Here is a 20,927-nt window from a genome sequence, read left to right on the forward strand (position 1 = left end):
AGGCCCTTAGGAAACATGCGTACAATTTACATCAGCTACTCACAATCGGCTCAATGTCGGAGACTGGACGGGCTTAATCCACAACCGACTCACGAAACTGGGCTCAAGCAAAGTGTCATGACCAAGTCGACCCCAACAACTTCTTTAGACCGGTCATGGCAGATGGACTCAGCCAGCAAAACGTTATTGTATGTTCAATGCATATTTAGTGTTATAATTGAGAAAAATTGGCCAACAATATAGAAGCCAATATTTGAAACCTTAACAGAACTATAGTTGTTTGTATTTTTTTGGTAGATGCAGGTTTATTAATTATAACCGTGGCCGGGGCATTTGAAAAGTTTAGCAGTCACAGAGAACGAGACTGGACAATGGTGCCTTAAAGTGTGCTCCCAGAAGAAGTTGATGGTAGTTGCTAGGGACGAGTTCAGCATAATCATCACAGGCGTCGATGGGAAATGAGATGGTGGAGGTTGTAGAGTTCTTGTATTACGGTGGAAGTTTTAATATATAGTAGGCTGTAAGATCATGATACCTATTAAGTTAACAGGGCACGAGGATATTAAGGATCCTATGGGAGAATATAATGAACAATTTGAAAATCCATAACAGAACGTGGAATGAAAGCGCTGAAGAGGCTTCAAGAGGGTGACGTGTGTGCAGGATTGCAAGCAGGTTGGACACAGGCATTGGAGTTTTATTCAGAGGTCAGTGGACAAAGGAAAGACCTAAAGCCAGACCAGTGGGAGACGGTGCAGGGCTCGGAGGTCAGGTGTCAACTGTGCTATGGCTGTGGCATTTTAGCAGTATGAAGCAACAGACAGGTGTAGTGGAGTACATGGCATTCACCGTGATGACCTATTCATCTTGGTCTTCATCAGACATGTAAGATTTTTGTATCCAATCACACGAAGGTTCTGCATCACGTAAGGCAAGAGTCCTTAACAGACACGTCTGAAAACCACAATCCAATAACGTTGACATTTCATCATAAACGTAACTTTATTCAAACGCAACGTGAAAAACATCCGCAACGCACAAAAAAATAACAGACATGGGAAGAAAACAAGCTAATTCTGGCCCTGGCATCGCAAATGCAAAACCCACGAATACTAAAACACACGGGGGTCACGCAGCTCGAAACGGAATCCGTGACGCTAAGCCTAGAGGCATTTGCGAGTGACAGCTTTTAAATTTGTTATTATGGGGCTCGACTTGGCCACCATTCAGCTGACACATTCATAGCCAATGGAGGCACTGCACCCGTTGTACACGGGCAGACGCAAGCCGCAAGCCCTTCCCGTCACACAGACGCAGCGCCAAAGTTTACCGTGCTCGCTGAAGCCATTTGGCGACACGCAGAACCCCATCCGGCAACATGAAATAAACGACTTCCCTTTAAAGAAAAAGGCAAACAGATTACTACAAACGTATACAGCGGCACATGACCGGTAACTAAACGAGGCAAGACATCGTCGTCAAACTTAAAACGGAATGATCCAATTTTCAATTGCGAATTAAGGTTCTTGATTTGTCTCGAGTTTTATCTGGAGCAAAAGTCGTGCATGGGCGGGGTTCTTAAATTAAAGTCCAAGGATTAGCACTGAACGCTAATAATCAAATCAAAGTGTCAGTCTCTCTTATTGGGGTGTTTGGCCAAATTCAATGAGGTGAGCTTCACACGACTTAAGGATGCACGTTAATAGTGCTCTGTCGTGGTGGATTCACGGTCGCTTTTGCTCCATCTTATATCTGGTGGGAAAAAAAACACATGGGCACAGAGCCCACACCCAAAAAAAGCAACCCAATAAAATTGTATGGTGCCTCAGAATGGCTCCGAGTCACAGGCGTCATTGTCGACTTCGGGCAGGTGGCTCAGCAGTATAGCGAGCGGCTCACGTTTGGAAGGTTGCGAGTTCCAACCCTGATTGGGTAGGTACCACTTTGGGGGTAAGTAAACAGTGGTGCTCCTTTGGAGAGACCCCCCCCCCCCCAACGCCCACATAAATGTGGAATTTCCATCACTGGTTCAGACCTGTAAATAGGAGCCGAGCAAGACCTCCGTGCTCATTTGGGCAAGAGACCAGTGACTGTTAAAGAACCACTTGCTGACACTACAAGGCAAGAGGGGTATTATTACGCAACTGATAGGAAAACTAGGGACAGGTGGCAACCCTGGCTATGGATAAAGGTCTCAATGTATATGCCATGTGGAGAGGAGGGACAGCATCTGATATCATGGTCCAAATTGGGTTACTACAGTTTTACAGATTACAGCCCTTTGTCAATCCACTGTTAGATGACAGCCTCCTCCAAGCGCTGCTGTGCGGGTTGCGTGGATAATTTGACCGGACTTCACCAGGCTGGTTAGTGTAGACAATGGGTAACAGAGACATGGGAGCATAAAAGTACAGCACAACATTAGATTTTGCTGCACTGCCCTCTAATGACAACACCTGCATGATGGTCTCTGACGAGATCGGGCGGGTGCATTCCAGATTTGGATCATAGGCTTTGTGATGATAAAGAAACTGAACACAACCTACTGAGCCCTGGAAAAAGGTCCCTGCCTAGAAAAAACGTTAACTAAGCGGAAACCAGGCGAGACAAAAAAAATACCTCGCTCTCTCTTCAACGTGCCTGACCACTTGTGCCAGCAACGTCCGTTGCCACCTCGAAATCACAATGGTGATGTTAAACCTGCAAATCTGCCGGTCGTGGCAAATGCATTTGCAAACGCCAACACTACAAGTCCTGTATGATGGAGGGTGAATTATTTTTGTCTCAAATAAAAGCAACTGTCTTGGGGGAAGGCGGTAAAATAAGTGTCCAACGCCTGTAAGTAAGTTACACGTCCCCCGTAACGTCAACACGCCGGGCAGGAAGGGTGGTGGCGAGAGAAGGCCAGCCGCAAAACTTTGTTGTTGTCCTCAATCCACCTCGGTCGACCTGAAGTGGTCGTCATCAATCGTCGAGTAAATATGGCCCTCGTTGCTGAGGAAGTCAATGGTTTGCCTGAAAAAAAGCACAAGACAAATAAACACATTAAACACTTCAGATAAACAAGCTTTTTTTTTGGTAATGCCCACAAGCAGCTGGGAGGCTGGTGGAAAACAGGACGATTGCAGCAAAGCAATCCTGTAATCTGGTGTTTGGCATTGGCCGATTACAGGAATTTATTTTTAATCTCTTTTTTCCGAAAGGTTAAAGCTGAATGTGCCATCAGCTTCGTGTCATGTAGCCTGCATGCCCAAGCAGCTTCTGTTCGGCCGAATAGAGGGGGCTAAACGGGTACGACACAGGCTGGAGAAGAGATGGACTGATGCGGTATGGGAGGATGTGGAGCTGAGTGGACTTGCCGAAGACTGGTACAGCAGTATCAAGATCGGCCTCTGTGGAAGAGGATCGTAAAGGACGCTAATGGGCAGTCGGAGACAGTCGCCCTCCAACAACGAAGAGCAGAGGAGCGATGCTCACAACAACGAGCAGAGTGCCAAGCGGGTAAAATGCAGAAAATTGGCCCAGCAGGAGGTACAGCTGGTGTATCTGGCAGACATCTCAGTCAGCCAACCCATGGTACCTGCTGGGTCTGTCCTGTGAGCTCCTACCGAGCGAGCCTTTGACACTTCACGTGGCCTCAAAGTGCACCTGGCCTGGCACAAGCGCTGTGGTGACATCACCGTCACTTAATTGCGATTGGCAGGTATTGGTGTCATGTGATGAAGATTCCATTGGGATTAGTCACAGAGCAGTGCTACCCTTCGCGTTGGAGAACGACCCACGGAAGCCGACATCAGAGCGCCTATATCTCTTTAAGCGATCTCTGGTTCACATAGTTGGGGGCAGCAATTAACAACCAGCTCTGCCACCAAGAATCATGTTTGTCCCATTCATTAAACCGATAATTGTAATTCTCAGAGCTGTTATTTAGCCAAATTAAGTGCAGAACATAGTTCACGTGATGAAATAAGTTTGTGTGTGTCAGCCCAGTCGATGGTGACCAGGCTGACAATCAATTCAGAACCTGGTTTAAAATCTCAGGTGGCTATCTGGGTTTGAACTCCGGATCTCGGTGGTGCCAACTCAGTGCCAAAGACCTCCGAGCCATCCCACGGTCACCCCTGGGGGATTATTTTCCAAGCGTTGGTCTCGGTAAACGTTTCCCCATGTGTGTTACGGATGCATGGCAAAAACAACTACGAGGACCTGCCAAATAAAAACCCGTAACAAAGGACACCTGTTATTTTCAAATACCTTTCTAACGCCCTCGTCTTTCACAACACAGAAAAAGCTAGGATTCTCAGCGTGAGATGCATAGCTGGATTATTTTTGTTCCAACTGTGATGATGGCGAGTGGAGACAGACGTTGTTATGTGTTTTTAGACCATGTCCGGAAGTCAATGGGGAGAAGGTTGTAAACAACTCTGGCTAGATGATGGTTATGAATGTAGTTATTAGGGCAAAAAAAAGCATGAGTATGAATAGCACGAGCGATGCAGAAGATGGACAGTTCCAGTTGTTTTTTCCGTTTGAAACAGAACATACACAGCAGCAGAGACAAAACTCAAGCCAATTGGGCCGAGGGGATATTGTAACCTGGGGTTATCCAGCAGCTCGTAAAAATAAACCATTAAAAATAACAGGGCAACAGTAACAAATCCGCCGGAATACCACGGAGAAGCGCACACATACACGCACACACAGGCAAGGCGATACTCACGATGCGGGACTGTTAAACATCACCAGCAAGACGCGGGACAGAGGAACATTGGCAGGCTCCTTTCAGCACTATAATTAAAGCAGCAAATGTCTTGTTTCCTTAATATAACTTCCGACCCAAGGATTGCGCCAAGCCCTCCTGCAGTGCAAAGGAACGCACAGCATCCTTTCACAGTCTCTCTGCTCGTCACGTGGACCGTGCAAACTTCTAAACTCAAGGTCAAAGACGAGTCGCCAATTAAAGGACGAAGCTGCGCCTGTCCATTACGTTGGTGGGGTGCAGGCAAATAGGGAGCGTCTGCTGGTCGCCCCGCACAGCCCGTGTGACGTTTTGCTCCGTGCCCTCTGCCTCGCGTGTGTTGTTTCACCGTCGTCGTCTTGTTTCGCCCCCCCCCCTCCCCGTTTAGATCAAAATGCGGTTCGCAACGTTGAGGTGTTTTTGAAATGCAACTCGCATGAATGATGCCGCATAAAATTAAATGACCCGTTCCTATTTGTATTGTTATGTATCGCCATTTGTTTCATGTGCAGTACTCGCATGAGCACAGATTAAAACATATATATAAAAAGAGAGCACATAACATCGATACACCCAGGCTCCGGAGTAGCGTCAAGTTCAACAAACGGCAGGTGGAAATGTAATTAACGCTGCTTGTGGGGGTTATTCAACTATAATTGGGGTCAGTGGGGGTTGGTGAATTTTCCTGCACTGCCCTCTGCCGCCAACCATTTCGCCAAAAGAAAGCCCATTTCGCCCAAAGAAATCCCACAACACCAGTCTTAAGCATAATGGCCACCCATCCCACGCACGATCCAGGTACAAGCCTACTCAACCCTTTCCCGTTCCGAGAAAACTGCAAGTTTCAGGTTGGGTCCCCCATTCATCTCTGAATCTCGGAACGCGCGAGTGGCTCAGCGTTAATTTTATTTAGAGAAGCATAGCGCCGTTGTTTTGAAAGACATTGTAGTCATCGCAGAGAACGGTAGCGACAAGACCGCACTATGCTAGCTGGAGCCAAACTGTGCCACACGCCCTCCCGCCGCATGGCCTTGTGGAAGCCTCGGTACCGATAAAGTTATTTTATTTTAGTTTTCCTTCCGGTTTCGTTTTCATTAAGTACATGTACGTCATTTGAACGGAATTGGGAAAAAAAACTGATGACGTACATATAGGTAATCGATACGGGAAAGGGTAAAATTAGACAAATCCAAACTAAGAACACCCCCCTCTACTGCAAAACTCTAGTGGGTGGCCAATTAACTCCACGCACGACCACCGTGCGAAAAAGATTATTAAAACTCAAGTCAGGGTTTCCTGGGTAATCAAAAATTTTTAATTCCAACGACTAAAAATGCCTCACAAGACAACTCCATTTAACTCCCTTTTAAACAGTAGGGCACCTTGAACACACCCAGCGGAAGGTGTGTTGCCGTGCAAGTTGCTGCGGTGCACCTCGGTATATTCCAAACACTCCGTTGCCGTGTTAACAGGGTTCAGTTACACACACGGTACATGCAGCTAGCGACCTCCTATTTGGAAATCCCACTGGCCCCCACCCCCCGTAATCTGTAACGTGACGTCTGCATCGATGGAAAATACAAGAATATCGCAAGGGCACGGGGAATGATGCATCCACAGCCTTCTATTTATGCCGCTTTCACTGCACGCGAGCCCGGTCTAACGATGTGCTACTGACGCACGACTTCTATTACTCCTAAACATGTGACACCAAACCGACTACGTTAGATGAAGCCAGGCGGTGCCACGAATTAGGCAACTTCACAAGTAAAACGGTTCCAAGTCACCTAATATAATCAGAATATTTATTTATACATACGGGGTGACATTTCGAAAGTAATTAGAGCGTTTTTAAGAGGACATGGCTTATTTATGGAACAAGGCAATGGTTTGACACAGACAAAACTCAATTAACTACCACCAACATCCCAGCGTGGATGAAAAAAATAAACCCATCTTTGTACATCAGACACCGTGGCACTTTGTGAGCATTTCTCCCTTGCGCAAGTAAAAAACCCTTTTGACTATTATAATGATCGCTCACATCTTTCGTATCGCCGATATCGTGGAACTGCCTAGCCTTACAAGTTCTGAGCCTGCAACACCATGTGCTGCTTATCCTTTTAACAAGTCCCCCGGGTCCTATCATAGGCAGAAACCTCTATTTGCATGCTTTCCTATTATTGTTTAGTGTGAGCGCGAGTTTCTCTGGCGACCTTGACATCCCGACAGCTTTCGTAAAAGCACGTGCAATGAGCACGGCAATTTACTCACTTTCCAGAATAGTTTATTTATTAATGGATAATTACTCGTGACATTTCTCTAAAAGCCTCGTGTTACTCATTCGTAAATGCCATGCATGCATACACGGCAGAGGCAAGAACATAATGAAAATGACTTAATCACAGAAGTTGAAACCTCAAAAATCAAATGACTCTTAACCAATAAAAGGATGGTATATGCAGCAAGGCTGCTTGGCCCAGTCAAACAAAAGTAAAAAAAATGTATTAAACCCTTTCCTGTTCCGATGACAAGTTTTTCTTCCGATACCGTTCCGATGACATACATATACATAATCAAAACGAAACCGGAAGAAAAAATAAAATAAGTTTATTGGTACCGAGGCTCCCAAAAGGCCATGCAGGAGGGCGTGTAGCAGTTTGGCACCAGCTATCATAGAGTGCGGTCATGTCACTGCAGTTCTCTGCGGTGAGTACAATGTATTTCAAAACAACGGTGCTATGCCTCTTGAAATAAAATTATCAAAGTTCTGCTTCTGCAAGTTTAAAAAAAAATGGCATTGGTGTCTGCATATTTGTGTGCATGTATCCGTACAAATGCCCATGACCAAATCGTAGCACGGAATGCACTCGATCTCGGAAGCCAAGCAGCTTTGGACCTGGATAGTACTTTGATGAGTGGCCACCATGCATAACAGGTGTTATAGACAGGGGGCTGTGCACTGTACTACGCTCCGGCATCTATGCTCACCACCTCTAACTGACCCATACTGACCAGGGTGGTAAAGTAAGCTCAAATAACCCTCATGGACTCACTACAGTGTAGAGTGAACCTCGTATAGCAGTGGAAGAACTAGATGCCCACACCGTACTTGCTTCACCATGCTGTACTATCTATACCATCTAAATATAAATACATATTTCCATTGGTACGTTCTATCGAAATAAGCCACGTTTCCAGGACTACCTCCACAACCCAGGCCCGAATGCGTAAGGGGCCAGGGATGACAGGGTCACGACCCCTTGCTCAGGCTTCTCACTTTACACAGGAAACCCCCTTCATGTTCACATCTCGAAGGCCAAGCTGCCTTGGCCCCCACAGGCCAATTCTTTCCAATTTTACCCCCTCAACCCGCCGTCAAACTGCCTCCCAACGATGCGTCAAACAAGCCCTCCCCAGGGGTGTCGCGACAGCAGTCTCAGCATCGACTCGCCGTTATTTCAGACTCGCGGCCAAAGCGCCAAACAATTAAAGAACGATTCATCATTAAAAACTCTACGTGTCCACTCGCTCTACTGAAACCACCGTGAACTCAACTCCATGTTGATCATTTCTCGTTTTATATATAAGGCATTAGACAAAACGATCGGTTCCTCTCATGCAGACAAACAAAAAACCCAGTTATCTGTTGCGTAAGCCAACTACTGTTAGGAGTGTGAATAAACACTTGACTCGCACAAAAAAAGTGCCCAATAAAAATAGGCATCATAAAAAAAATACTTCAAAAACACCTTGTAAATTAAGCACACGAGCTCATACAGCAAGCGAGTGTATGTAGCCTGCACGCTCCAATCACATCCTCAACGAATGTCATACAAACACGCCGCATACAAAAATAAACACATCATTCCTCTGGGACTGACTCTTCTACACGGATGTGTCCACAAAACTCTCTGAAGGCTTAGGCGAACTTATTATTATATCCATTCTTATGGAGCATTACAGGTAAAAGTGAATTTAAGCGTCTCCACATGTACATACAAATATTTATCTTCCAATGGTCTATTGGCTTTCCAGACCAATATTAGTTTGTTTTAATTGAAAATAACATTTGGCATCCCAGCACCATGTTACACTGACTCTGCTGATGAGACCCATAAGGTTAAAACTGGTCTAGAGGTCGCTTGCTTAAACAAATGCTGCTTGATATTGGCCTGGAATGCAAATGATATGCCGATGGACTAAAAATATATTTTATTTACACGTGGAGACACGGAACAAAGTAATTTCTTTAACGGTTTGCAGCGCTTGCACTCAAGCGATTGAAAGCCTAACATCTCCAGAGCGATCTGGGCTTTTACAGATGTACACGGTGGACCTTTTAAATAGCCCAACTTCAAGTCTGCGTTGCGCGTGAAAAATGTGCAACGCTGCAGCGCTAACTAGGGCAGAGGTGACGACATTCACCCCAACTGCGCCTGCACTCTCAAGCTTCCATGATTGCGATGCTCTGAGAAGGAAATCCAGTCCTCTTTGTGCAGGCTGCACAGGTGCGTCGTGCGCACACGATGACCTTGCACGCGCACGTTCCAAGTGCGTATATTCAAGCAGCAGTTACTGTGAGATAAAACCAGCTTTGAGCTTTCACTGTGGGTGGGCCATGAGCGCTGGGCTTAAGGGATGTTGCTATTCATGCTACCCCAAGCCCCCAGTGGTTTGATGAATTGTCACGGTTTGAATGTATTATTCTTTTTACCCATTTTTTTCCCATTCTACAGTAGATGGAGGATTAAGGAGATGAAAAAAGTGAATTATCAAATTCATTGTGCGGCCCATCTGTGGGGAGAATATATACAATAACGCTTAAAGTTTACTTTGTTTAACCAAGTGAGAAGTCAAGAGACCAGGATGAGTCATTTGCAAGTGACCTGTGTTAGCAAAAAAGGACAAAATCACTGCAGTGCAGTATCAAGTTTTAACAGGACACTCCTTGAATTGCTACTTACCTCGTGTACATGCGTGTGTGTGTGTCTCAGGCTCAACCGGTCCTTGGACCCTCCTAGGTCAACTCAGCCTTAAATGAGTACTGGGTGCAATGTGTAAACATCAGCATTGGAGAGACAAAGGAGGTCAAGTGGGGGGGGTGGTGGTTCTGACCAAACCACCCCATTGCGTGCCATACCGGCCTTCATGTGTTCATGAACAGCACTGTGCCCAACAGCCTGTACTGCTAAGGGTTGTTTTTTTGGTGGTGTGTACAGCTCACTCACTTGAGTAAACCGGGGTTCATGCCAGGGATTCGACTCTTCAGCTCCTGCATGCTCATGCCCTCTGAGCTGTGGCAGCTCCGGATCACAGTGAGCACCTGCGTGGGAAATAATATAATACAATGTGGATTTCTATAACATCTGTGACTAGCTCTTAAGGCACTGTACAGAAACAGTCGAGAAATTTATATTCGATTGAGGAGGCAGTCAGTCACAGACAGAGCACAAAAATGTCTCGATCCTGGACTCTAACAGAGTCAGGGAGTCCATAGGAGGAAAGGAAATCGAAATCATGGGAGCGGTAGTGGAGACAGAAGAGCCATCTCCCACTGAGCAAAGATTGACTGGGGACTTCGATATAGCCTTAGTTGCTGCAGAGGAGCGTGAAGTGGGAAATAAGGTGGGTTGGTGAGAGGGGATATGTAGGAGAGTGTTTGGAGGGAATCAGGTAGAGCTGAGGGGAGATGCAGGAGTATGGAGAGAAGTCGGGTGAGATGAGAGGACATGTAGGATATTTTGGAGGGCAGTAGACTGAGATAAGAGGGGAGCTGTATGATAGGTAGTGGAGGAAAGTAGAGTGAGATGAGATAGGATAGTGCATGGAAGGGAGTAGAGTGAGATAATAGGGGAGAGTTAGGAGAGTACATTAAGGGGAATAGAGTGAGATGACGAGAGAGTTAGACAGGGGTTCATGGAGGACCTTGAAGACGGTGATGGCCATCTGGATTCAATCAACGAGAGATGGAAAGGTAAATGCATAACAAAAACGAGATCAATTTGCCTCCGCTGTGCGCTGGCCGTGTTGACATCCCGGGTCGCGCGATGCGAGCGCTGCGGCAAGGTTTCTCTCACCTTGGTCTGGTGCTGCGCGAGTCCATTGTCTGCACGCAAAGTCCCGGCGGCTGACTGCTTCAAGGACGTGTTCAACGGCATGGACGTTGTCACTGCAATGGACTGCAAGACAAACGCCGCACGTCGCGCCTTGGAACGGAGTCCCAAAACCCATCCACACCCATAGCCCAGCCACCAACTCTCGATCAGCTGCACTGTCGCCAAGATGGAACGATCGATCTCCCATCGAGCAAGTACTGAACCACTTGAACGTAAATGATAACAATATACACGTCCTGGGCTCTGCATGAACTTTGGACATTCCCGTTAGTGGATTGATCAATTTACATTCACTCCATTTTGCCCTGATGGGGGCCATGACATTATAAAATCAAGGTTATGGAGAATTCACTCATGAAAATGAGCACATACCTTCAAATTGAAATTACTGCCAAATGTGTAAATGTAAAAAAAAAATTGTAATTGGCAACTTAATCCACTTAGAAGGAATTGACAGCACATTTGACCGAAAAAAATATACAAATTGTCAAGAGAATCTCGTTCAGGTGAGGTAAAATTTTGGGAAGGCAGTTTTAATGTGCTGATAACCACAAGCCTTTGCTCCTACCACAGAGCCACACAGTTTACGAGGTTACAATAGCCATGTCAAGAGATTGAGATTCTGGTTTTAAACCTGGCAGCTACCTTCATTAAATTGTTTATAAATGCAGTGAGTTGATGGTTTTTGTGGTCTACGGTTCCAGGAAGGTTGGGAATCACTAGCGTGTAGGCTATACTGATTGTTATCTTGCGTGTGTACTGCGTGTGACCCCCAGCTCCAACTCACGGCAGCGGCCGGGACGGGCGGTTTGCCCAGAGCCATGTGAGAGTGCACCACCTCCAGAATGTGGCACGTCAGCTCATTCATGTCCTCCAGTGGCAGGATCTTAAACGCCACCAGGCTCTTCTTGTTCTGCACCGAACAAGAAATGGCACAAGATCAGCTACCGCTTGGTACCGCTGCTCCCCACGCTGCCTAAGATGTCACGTCGACATTCAACCGCCCACCCCTACTTCACCACGGCGGTCAGCGCGGGATGGTTAAGAAGGGCAGTGTATAGATGATAGAGCAAAGAGGGACAGTACAATAATTAATATTGCTACACTGCACTGTGCCCCTCAATGTAGTACAACTCTACTGCAGCCCATAACACCTGTTTCAAAATGTGGTGGACCATTCAAGCAAGTGCAACCCTGCTTAGCTTCCGAGATCTGATTATATCAGGTGCATTCTCAGCGATTTGGTCATCGGCCATCTGCGTACGGCGTGACGCAGCGACAAGAAAATATATTTTTGAGCGGCAACAAATGTTAAAAATTGATATCAAGGTTCTTGGGCCATTTAACTGCAATTCAGCAAACTCATCAGACAAGCAGGAGAGACGATGCAGAGGACACAATTCTTGCATGCTACTTACATGTACCACTACAGAGGTGGCAGAGTAAAGAGATGCATTATTTTAAGCGATAACAAAGCAAAATCATTATCAGGTCCAACTGGAGTTAATGTGACTCCAGCACCCTCCTGGGTCGATAAAATAAGTACCAGTTTGTTGATAAGTCAACAGTGGTTGTCCTTAGAATACTCGCCCCCACAATAAGAATGAGGAATTTCCACCCTTGGCTCAAGGTTGTTCATGGGATATGAGCACCGCATCAATGTAAATTTGAGCAGGAAATCACTTCTGACAAAGGAGTCAAAATTCACTCAATCCCAGTTTTATGCTTATAACCACAGTTAATGGAAAACTGAACTTGATGACAACCATCACATTATTGTGCCAGAACAGAAACCTTTTCAGCCGTTGCATACTGCTGGATATGATATATGGATTACAAATATTGAGGCCGACCAAAAAAAAAGGAAACGTTGAAAAGTGTGCAAAAAAGCATGGAGAGGTGCATGCTTAGGATTTAGTGAGAATATTGGAAGAGGAACACATTGTATCAGTTGGCAAGCGAAAGACGTCATATTGCCTGTTAAGAAAAGGAAGTAGGCTTTGAATGGCATCGCTACGGGGGATGATGGCCAATGGACGAGACAGCTGATGGAACAGCTAAGGAGAGAACGCGCCCGATAGTCTAACCGCCACGGAGATGGAGTGACGAAATCAGCTCTCGTGCAAAGGCAAAAATAATAACGGCACTGCAGGCCCATAAGAGGCAGTGAACTCATGGGAAGGTTTCCATCCAGCAGTGCATAGACAATGGCTAACGATGACAATACGGAATGCGCATTTTCGTGATGACGATCACAGAAATACTTTAAACGTACCTGAAAAGAGCGCAGGTGTCCAATGACCCTGACGTACGTCCCAGGCGGCACAACATTATTCTCGTTAGTTTCCTCCTACAAAGGGAATTCAATCGGCAACGATTTTCAAGAGGAACTTTACTTGCGGCAATAAAACAAGACGGGTAAGGAGGGTGAGGGTGGTGGAGGGGAGCTTGTTGAATCACCACAATCGAACAATGAGCATTGCAGCCTAATGTACCCCAGTAACAAGGCCAAGAGGTCATAATGGCCAATGCCAACAATGCCACAACGCTAATAGGATTTCCTTCCTTGTGCTTTTGAGCAGTTGACACCCTAAACTATGAAATACATTTTTTATTTTACCAGCTCTTGTTCAGAAACGACCTGGCCACAAATAATAGCTCAACTAAGTTGAATATCACGTGGAAAATTTCGGAGCCAAATACTTTAAATGGATGTTTCTGAATGTGGAGGGAAAAACTGGAGGACCCGGATAAAAATCCACACGACCACGGGGAGAACATGCAAACTCCAAATATATAGGCGTCAGGGTCGGGATCGAACCCATGACCTCCTGCATACCAGGCGAGGGAGTTAACATCTCATCACCGCGACACCCAAGCTCTAACATCTGCCTTTATAGAGTCCCTTCATCGGTGTGAAAAATATTCTAAATGTTAAATAAATGAAAGAGACAGAACACACCAGACGGACAACACAAAAGAGAGAGCAAATACGAAACATAAAATAACTCTGTTCTTAAGTTGAACCATGACATCAAATTGCGATATGGGCAGATGATTTATTACATGTAGGGCTTATTTTCAGCCAGGCCTATATCCGAGTAAATGACCCAGAATATATTTCCACACCTGGCACACCACATTAAGTATACCTCTCGCTATGGCTACGACTGCAGTCTACAAAAAACCTGGAAAAAATTTCAGAAAAAAAACACTAAGCCCTGGTCACACACCAATAAAAACTTTCAAAACCGATGGTGGCGAGTGAGCACTTACATCGGCGTCTACCCATTGGCGCACGTCCAGCGGGTCGCATGTCATGTCGTCCACCTTGTACAGGATGTTCGTGGGCGACTTCTCTGCCTGACGTACCAGCCCCACCATGGTCACCTGCGAGGAGGGGCCAACGGCCAAGAGGGTTAAAAAACAGCGACGTCATGAAATCCAGACTCGGGCTCCTGGTGCCACTCCAACTCCCTACTTCTCAATCCCTGGGTTTTTTTATGACCATCTGTTCGTGCTGCCTCAGTGCATCATCACTGCCTCCAAGCTGTTTGCATTTTTCTTACCTGATCTGTTCTTGTTCCAAACGTTAAGGCTGCCTGCCAAGCTGAAGGACGGTTCTGCCACTTTCACTTAGGGGTATCCTGGAAATATTGATAACCCACAAATGTACTGTTGCTGGCTGCTTGGCATTTTGGGTATTTGGACCTGTGCTTAGCAACAGAGATACAAAAAAAAAATCTAATTTTCAAAGAGTAGGTTTAAGTTGAGAGTATATAGATGAAATGGATTGAAAACTTAAGTTAATTATGCAGCCATCTGTGGGAATGCTATATAGAAATTGGATTGTAAATCGTTCCAAACCCAAATATGGGTTTTAAAAATATATATACATGTCAGTTATCAGGTTTGCCCAAGACATCCCCCAATTGTTTGGAACTTTGGGATTAACTTTACAGCAAGGTAAATCCTAACTGGGACTGTCAGCAGCTCGGAATTGTAATACTTTTTAAATCTAATGCGAGCGTACACATTATATACATGTGCTATTAACAGCTATAAACCAAAAAAAATCATATGCATGCATTATTGACTTTAACTGTCTGGTCTTGATTTCAGAATATAAAAAAAACTAATGTGCAGGGTCAAATAAATCTTATTTGTTCCAAAGGCCCCCATGTTAGCATTGCCAAGTCCCGCACTTGTCTCTATCCACTCTTCCACTGCCCTCCGCTCCTCCCTGATAGTCAAACACCAATTCTAGGAATTAAGTATGCCCCATATTGGTCACTCATAGTTGAAGCACACATGAAAAAGCCAATGCTCATGCCCAGCAAAGGCTTCGTAAAAAAACACCCATAACCGTGTCGGTCTCGGGCTCGCTTGGCACATTTGTGCCAAGGGTAAAAGCGGCATCAGAAGATCAACTTTGGACAAGCAAGCTCAGTTCTTGGGATGCCACCGTGGCGAGATGTTAACTACCTCACCTGGTATCCAGGTTATGGGCTCGATTCCGATCCTGATGCCTGTACAATTGGAGTTTGCATGCTCTCCCTGTGGTCGCTTGGATTCTCCTCCCACATTTAGAAAATTTGGCTGCTGTAAATTTCCACATGATAAGCCACTTCGTTGAGCAATCATTTTTGGCCAGGTCACTTCGACAAAAAAAGAGCTATATAGCTCAGTGAGCCTTACCTGGTATAATAAAAAAAATGTTTCATAGTTTAATCAATTACCTGGTTGAGGTCGATATCACCGAGACAGAACATGTCATCATTCTGCTGCGCAGCCATGAGCTGAGCCCCGGTGCAAGGAATCAAATGCTGCACGCGCGGCCTCTGTGGGTAAAAATTGAAACACGCGTGCGCACGGGAGGAAGGCGGTAAATCACCGTCGTGATACACATGACCTCCGCGGTAACATTTACTCATGATGCAACACCGGGTGCTTACGAAAAAGCGCGTGACTTTAGACGTGTGAACTGATCCGAGGCATTCGCGCCACTGGAATGACATCTCTCTCTCTCGGCCTCTTATAGCAGCTTGAGCTCACTGTCTGCTCTGTGGGGGCTCTGTGGGAAGTGAAACAGTAACCTTGTGCAAAAAGCAATGGGGCACATGCTTATCTGATTAAACGTTGTGTAATAATGATGGGTGGGGGGCAGCAATTCAGTGGTTAGTGCACTGCATTATGAAGCCCGATAACACAGTTTTGATTCCCTGACACAACTAACATCAGAATCAAGTTATATCTGAAATGGATCTGAATGCACGCTGCCCACCAACCCACCTGCCTTCAACAACCTACACTGACCAGCTTCGTGATGTATGATCAAATAACCCCATGACGCACAATGAGTTTCAAAACTTGTTTTTAGGAGGGTCCTGCATTGAGAAGTTTGGATAATTTATTTTTATAGTTTGTGTTTGGGAGGAAACAGAAGTACTGGAAGAAAACCACCGATGCGGTGTACTTGAATAAAACTCAAGATCACTCCGAGTTCGCAATCCATAATGGTGTACTGCCATCTCCTGGCCACATCACAGCCTAGCAAGGTAGGGAGTATCCCAATCTTGTCAATCCACCAAAAACGTTGCTTCTATATTGATTAATGACACGGTGCCACCCTGTCCAATTTAAACAATTGGAATGTTAACACAATTAGTAACAAAACATTATTTAAATACGCAATGCTTTGCAACTGAACTTTGAAGACAATAGAGTATTTTCAACACATCAGAATGTGTTGTATACAACTATGGTATCCAGTGTAAAGCCTGCACCCTCTCAATGTAAAGGCAATCACCTGAAATATGCACCTGTTGTTTATTTTTTCTGCGAATAATTACCAATGATCAATTAACTTCTGGATGGAGACCTCACGTCATCACCAAGCCTCATAGTCCTGCGATGCAACGATCCGCGTAGTACCTTGACATGAGCTGATAAAATTTCTCCATCCCTCGAGCACATTCTCTCCTTTGGTTGTCAGTATGCCATTAGTCTCGACCATTGGACATCAGTTCTAGTGATGTGTCACGCCCAAACCAACTTATTTTTCCTTCCGGTCGACGTATCTCTAACTTGTGTACGTTTAATTAATTATAGATTTGAAGCTTTCGTGACTGCAAGGATCCATACTCTTTGGTTCTATTCGGTAAAGTCACGTTGGTAGAAAATAAAACAACAAAAATCACGACGTGTCGGCCACAACACAAGCGGCCTTCATCAGGTGAAGGGACCAGACTGTCGAGGACAGCTTGGCTGTGTTTCACTCCAGCGCTGTCCTCGAGACAGTCTGGTCCCTTCACCTGATGAAGGCCGCTTGTGTTGTGGCCGACACGTCGTGATTTTTGTTGTTTTATTTTTTACCTACGTGACTTTACCGAATAGAACCAAAGAGTACGTTTAATTACCAATTTGTTCCTCTTTGTGTCTCCCAGTGTAAATCTAAGTGTGAACTTGAGCGTGATATTTGGCACAATTTTTAGCCTGTTGCAATGTCTGTGTCAGAGTCCATGTTTCTGAAAATAGTTCCTTCATGCGAGAAACGTTTGAGTCGGAAAAATGTTTTTCCATTAAAGTATTGTACTGGGATGCATGGCAAATTCCTGAATGCAAAACTTTCTTGTGGGATGAAACCAGAGTAATCGGGAGGAAACCACGCAATCTACAAGTTTCCAGACCCGGGCACCACTGTCAAACCTCAACAAAATGTATGTGTGGACTACCACGCACCAACACATTTCAAAATTAAGATTGTTCATCAATAACGAATGCCACAAACCAGCAGATTTAGTCAATAGGCAGCTAAGTTTATGAGTTTTGAATACATTCTCAATGGTTGTAGAATGGGCCGGTAAAACAAGGGCGTTTGAAGAAAAAAATATCTGCAAAAGTTGTGCAAACCACCGGTGTTTTCCACAGACCACATGTTTTTCCTCAACACATTTACACATCACGAATGAGCTCGGCTCCAAACACGTACCCGGGTTCGCTCGTTGTTCTGCGTGGAGCCAGGAGTTCCAAATCCCCCCTGGGATTGCATGTATCCCCCTCCACCTCCTCGGCCAGATTCTGCAAATCCTCCATCGTAGCCTGGTTGGTTGGGCGGTGGGGGGAGAAAAAAACACAGGAGCAGTCATGTACACAAGGCAAGAGCTTCGTCAAACCACACGGTCGTGATACACAAAATGATTCGTAGTCAATAATTCCCAATTTGTGTGCAAACTACGTACACAAATTATACGAAACAGAGGCTAAGCAAGCAAACGAAGCTGTTCATTATTATAACGCCGCAAAGAAACGCGTGTACAATACACTGAAAAAGAAATGCAAACAAACGTATCGGCCATAGTTTGTCCACTGCCGTACGGGCCCTTCCCCTCCCTCCCGCAACAATCCCCTTCCAACTGTCGCACCACAGGGGGGACTCTCATTTAATCGCTCCATCTCCTCGTGTTGCGCCCAACACACAACCACCTCCACCAACCCTGCCACCCTCACGGTTGCTTCTGCTGCTGCCACCCAGCACGACAGCATTTCAAACCATACCATGGGGGGGCTTGGGCAAATGGTAGGTCGAGAGGAACGAGGTAGTTGCAAGCGAGAGAGAAAAAGAGAACACGTCCCCCGGTGTTACAACCGGCGCGGAGATGAAGCGATCGGCACTCCAATGGGATATTCCACCACTCGACCGTACGAGATGGCGACAGCTCCCGGTTAGGCCTTCTTCTAGCAGTGGATTGGGTCATGGTTGACGGCGATTACTTTTTTGTATTGCCATTAACTATAAAGACGCACCACTGAGGCAAAGTACACATTTGCAACAAATAATGGCCGTAAAAGAATTACGGTCTGACAAACACTGTGCTAATAACGCGTAAATACAACAACAATGCGATTAAAGTAGCCGCGGCCCTGTTTGGCAGGTGAGCCTTGGGCCTTGTGGATCGCCGCCGCCGCCGCCGCCACGCACATTATTTATCAACACTTCATCTTCACGATACCTCCCGTCAGCGTCGAGGTATGTTAGTGTTGTTTATTACTGCTGTTTACTGTTATTGTTGTGGACAGTTGCCACTCACCCTGATCGTTCCACATGGCGGTCACAACTCCGATCGGGGGAGGATCTCTTAAAAGCGCGGGAAACACGCGCGCTCAGCACAGCAGCGCGCTGCCCCGCCCACCGAGCCGCCGTCCGCCAATCACACCGCGTGAGAACGGTGTCTCACCCACCGAGCCGCCAGTCCACCAATCACATCTCGAGAACCTCTCTCGAAGGAAGCGCCCACTTTACTCGGCGGCCAATCAAATGTAAATGGTCGCGACACAACCCCCTTCCCCGCCGAAGCCCACACCGACGACGACGGCCAATCACTAACGCTCGCGCACCAAACTCAGCGACCAATGAAATGTGGAGAAAACTGGAGCGCGCGCACGCACGCACGCGCCTCGACGGGCCCCGCCTTCTCCACCCAGAGAACCAATCACAGCATCGTACATTTGCATATAAAGCCGGGCCACACGGGGCTGAGTACCGCACGTGAATATTTAAAATGGCGATTTTTTTGTATGCCAGACCAGAGGCTTACATCGCACTCGGTACGGTCCGTTTTCAATTTAAAACGCATTATTAGGCGGCAATGCGTCAAGTTCGGTGCGCAAGCACAAACAATAACTCCTAGCACATGAAGGATGGGCAGTTGCTCTATACGCCGCCTATTGACGCATTGCGTTGAATTTTGCACCTTTAATAAACGTGCGACGACGATCCGTCGATCGCAACTATTTTCACGCTTACGATATATGCTCCAGGCCGTATGCATTGGCGCCACGGTGGCAAGATGTCAACAACTGTGTACCTCGCCTGTTATGCAGGAGGTCGTGTGTTTAACACGTAGGGCTTTCACGACCCAAGTGACATCTTCGAGCGCGTTCGTGCCCCTCTGTGTTAGCGGTAGCTGCGGTGTGCACGGGTGTGTGGTCTAACTCCGTGTGGCCACGAGCCAGCAGCACGAGTATGTCCTTCAGAGAGGGCGCTAGTGCGGGGGGCCCCATCACTCGTTCGGCGGGGGTCCGGAGGGAGCCAACCGACGCAGTGGAGGAGGGAGCGGAATGGGCGGACGTTGCTCCCCACCTGCCTAGCGAGGGCTGTGGGGTGGACGTCGGGCCCCACACATGACAAACCTTACTCACTAGCCTTTTGCCTGTCCAAGGACGGGTGTATTGCAGTAAATATGAAACTTGCAAGCGAAAAGTGGACCGCGACGTGATATTCATTGTATCAATTCGTGCGCAATTTGTAAGGCAGCGGCGACACAGACTTAATTCATGTAAAGGTTATAATCCCTTGTTCATCATGACGTCCTTTTTACTTCTATGTCTCAATAGCGTTACGGAGATCGCGTGACGTGAGGGTTCTACCTTTGTAGTGAGGGTTGTAAGTGGACGCCGAGGAGGGGGAAGGAGGCGCCTCGCCCCCCCATGTAGAATGACATCACCCACTAATTATTATTAATGAGGGGGGTCCATTTCGAGGATGTCACCTGTTCATGATTATTAATGAGGGGGGCTGGTCGACATGGAGTGACGTCACGCACGGGACACACAGACATTCTTGGCTCATTATAGTAGTTAATTTGCTGTGTCGGGTGGTGGTGGGTTTAACCACACATTTACGCGATCTAACCCAAAAAACTATATTAAGGAGGTATATTTGGAGATTTTTTCCCACATTTAAAATAATGCGTTTAGAGTATTTGGCTGCTCTAAATGTCCACATGATAAGCCACTTCGTTAACTTGTTTACGTAACCCCTGCAGCCAATAGTAGAAGAGCTACATTCACCCCAGATGCCAACAAATTAATAATCTAGAATTACATCGATTAACGACATCGAATAGTGACGATTCAACGAATCGTATCGCAGAGAATCGTGAATGAACCGGGACTGGACCGATATATATAATCCTTGACCTCAATGTGAAGACAATCTCGTAGCGGAGTATGTCAGAATGTGAGCCTCCTACTTTACAAACAATACACTCATACGTGGAATGGAAAAA

General features: G+C 46.2%; 1 protein-coding gene across 1 annotated transcript; it reads right to left on the reverse strand.

Moving 5' to 3' along the window:
* Window positions 1–977: 977 nt before the first annotated feature.
* On the reverse strand, window positions 978–19,082 carry RPA2 (replication protein A2). Its single transcript, XM_032972843.2, has 9 exons — window positions 18,948–19,082; window positions 17,849–17,958; window positions 15,597–15,698; window positions 14,134–14,247; window positions 13,133–13,207; window positions 11,645–11,770; window positions 10,819–10,920; window positions 9,970–10,064; window positions 978–3,015 (listed from the first exon to the last, which is right to left on the reverse strand). Exons 1-9 carry the CDS (start codon window positions 18,961–18,963, stop codon window positions 2,931–2,933), a joined length of 825 nt encoding a protein of 274 aa, XP_032828734.1. The 5' UTR covers window positions 18,964–19,082; the 3' UTR covers window positions 978–2,930.
* Between the last annotated feature and the right edge of the window lie 1,845 nt (window positions 19,083–20,927).

The sequence above is a fragment of the Petromyzon marinus genome, chromosome 3, assembly GCF_048934315.1.
Source record: "Petromyzon marinus isolate PM22_M1 ecotype Great Lakes invasive population chromosome 3, UKy_Petmar_22M1.pri1.0, whole genome shotgun sequence".
NCBI classification, from domain to species: domain Eukaryota; kingdom Metazoa; phylum Chordata; class Hyperoartia; order Petromyzontiformes; family Petromyzontidae; genus Petromyzon; species Petromyzon marinus.

Bases quoted from the DNA above. Each gene is read 5' to 3' on its own strand.
- RPA2 (XM_032972843.2), bottom strand. The intron at 15,699-17,848 runs GTACGTGTTTGG...TTTTACCCACAG, and splicing joins AGAACAACGAGCGAACCCGG to AGGCCGCGCGTGCAGCATTT. The intron at 10,065-10,818 runs GTGAGAGAAACC...TTTCCCACGCAG, and splicing joins TCGCGCAGCACCAGACCAAG to GTGCTCACTGTGATCCGGAG.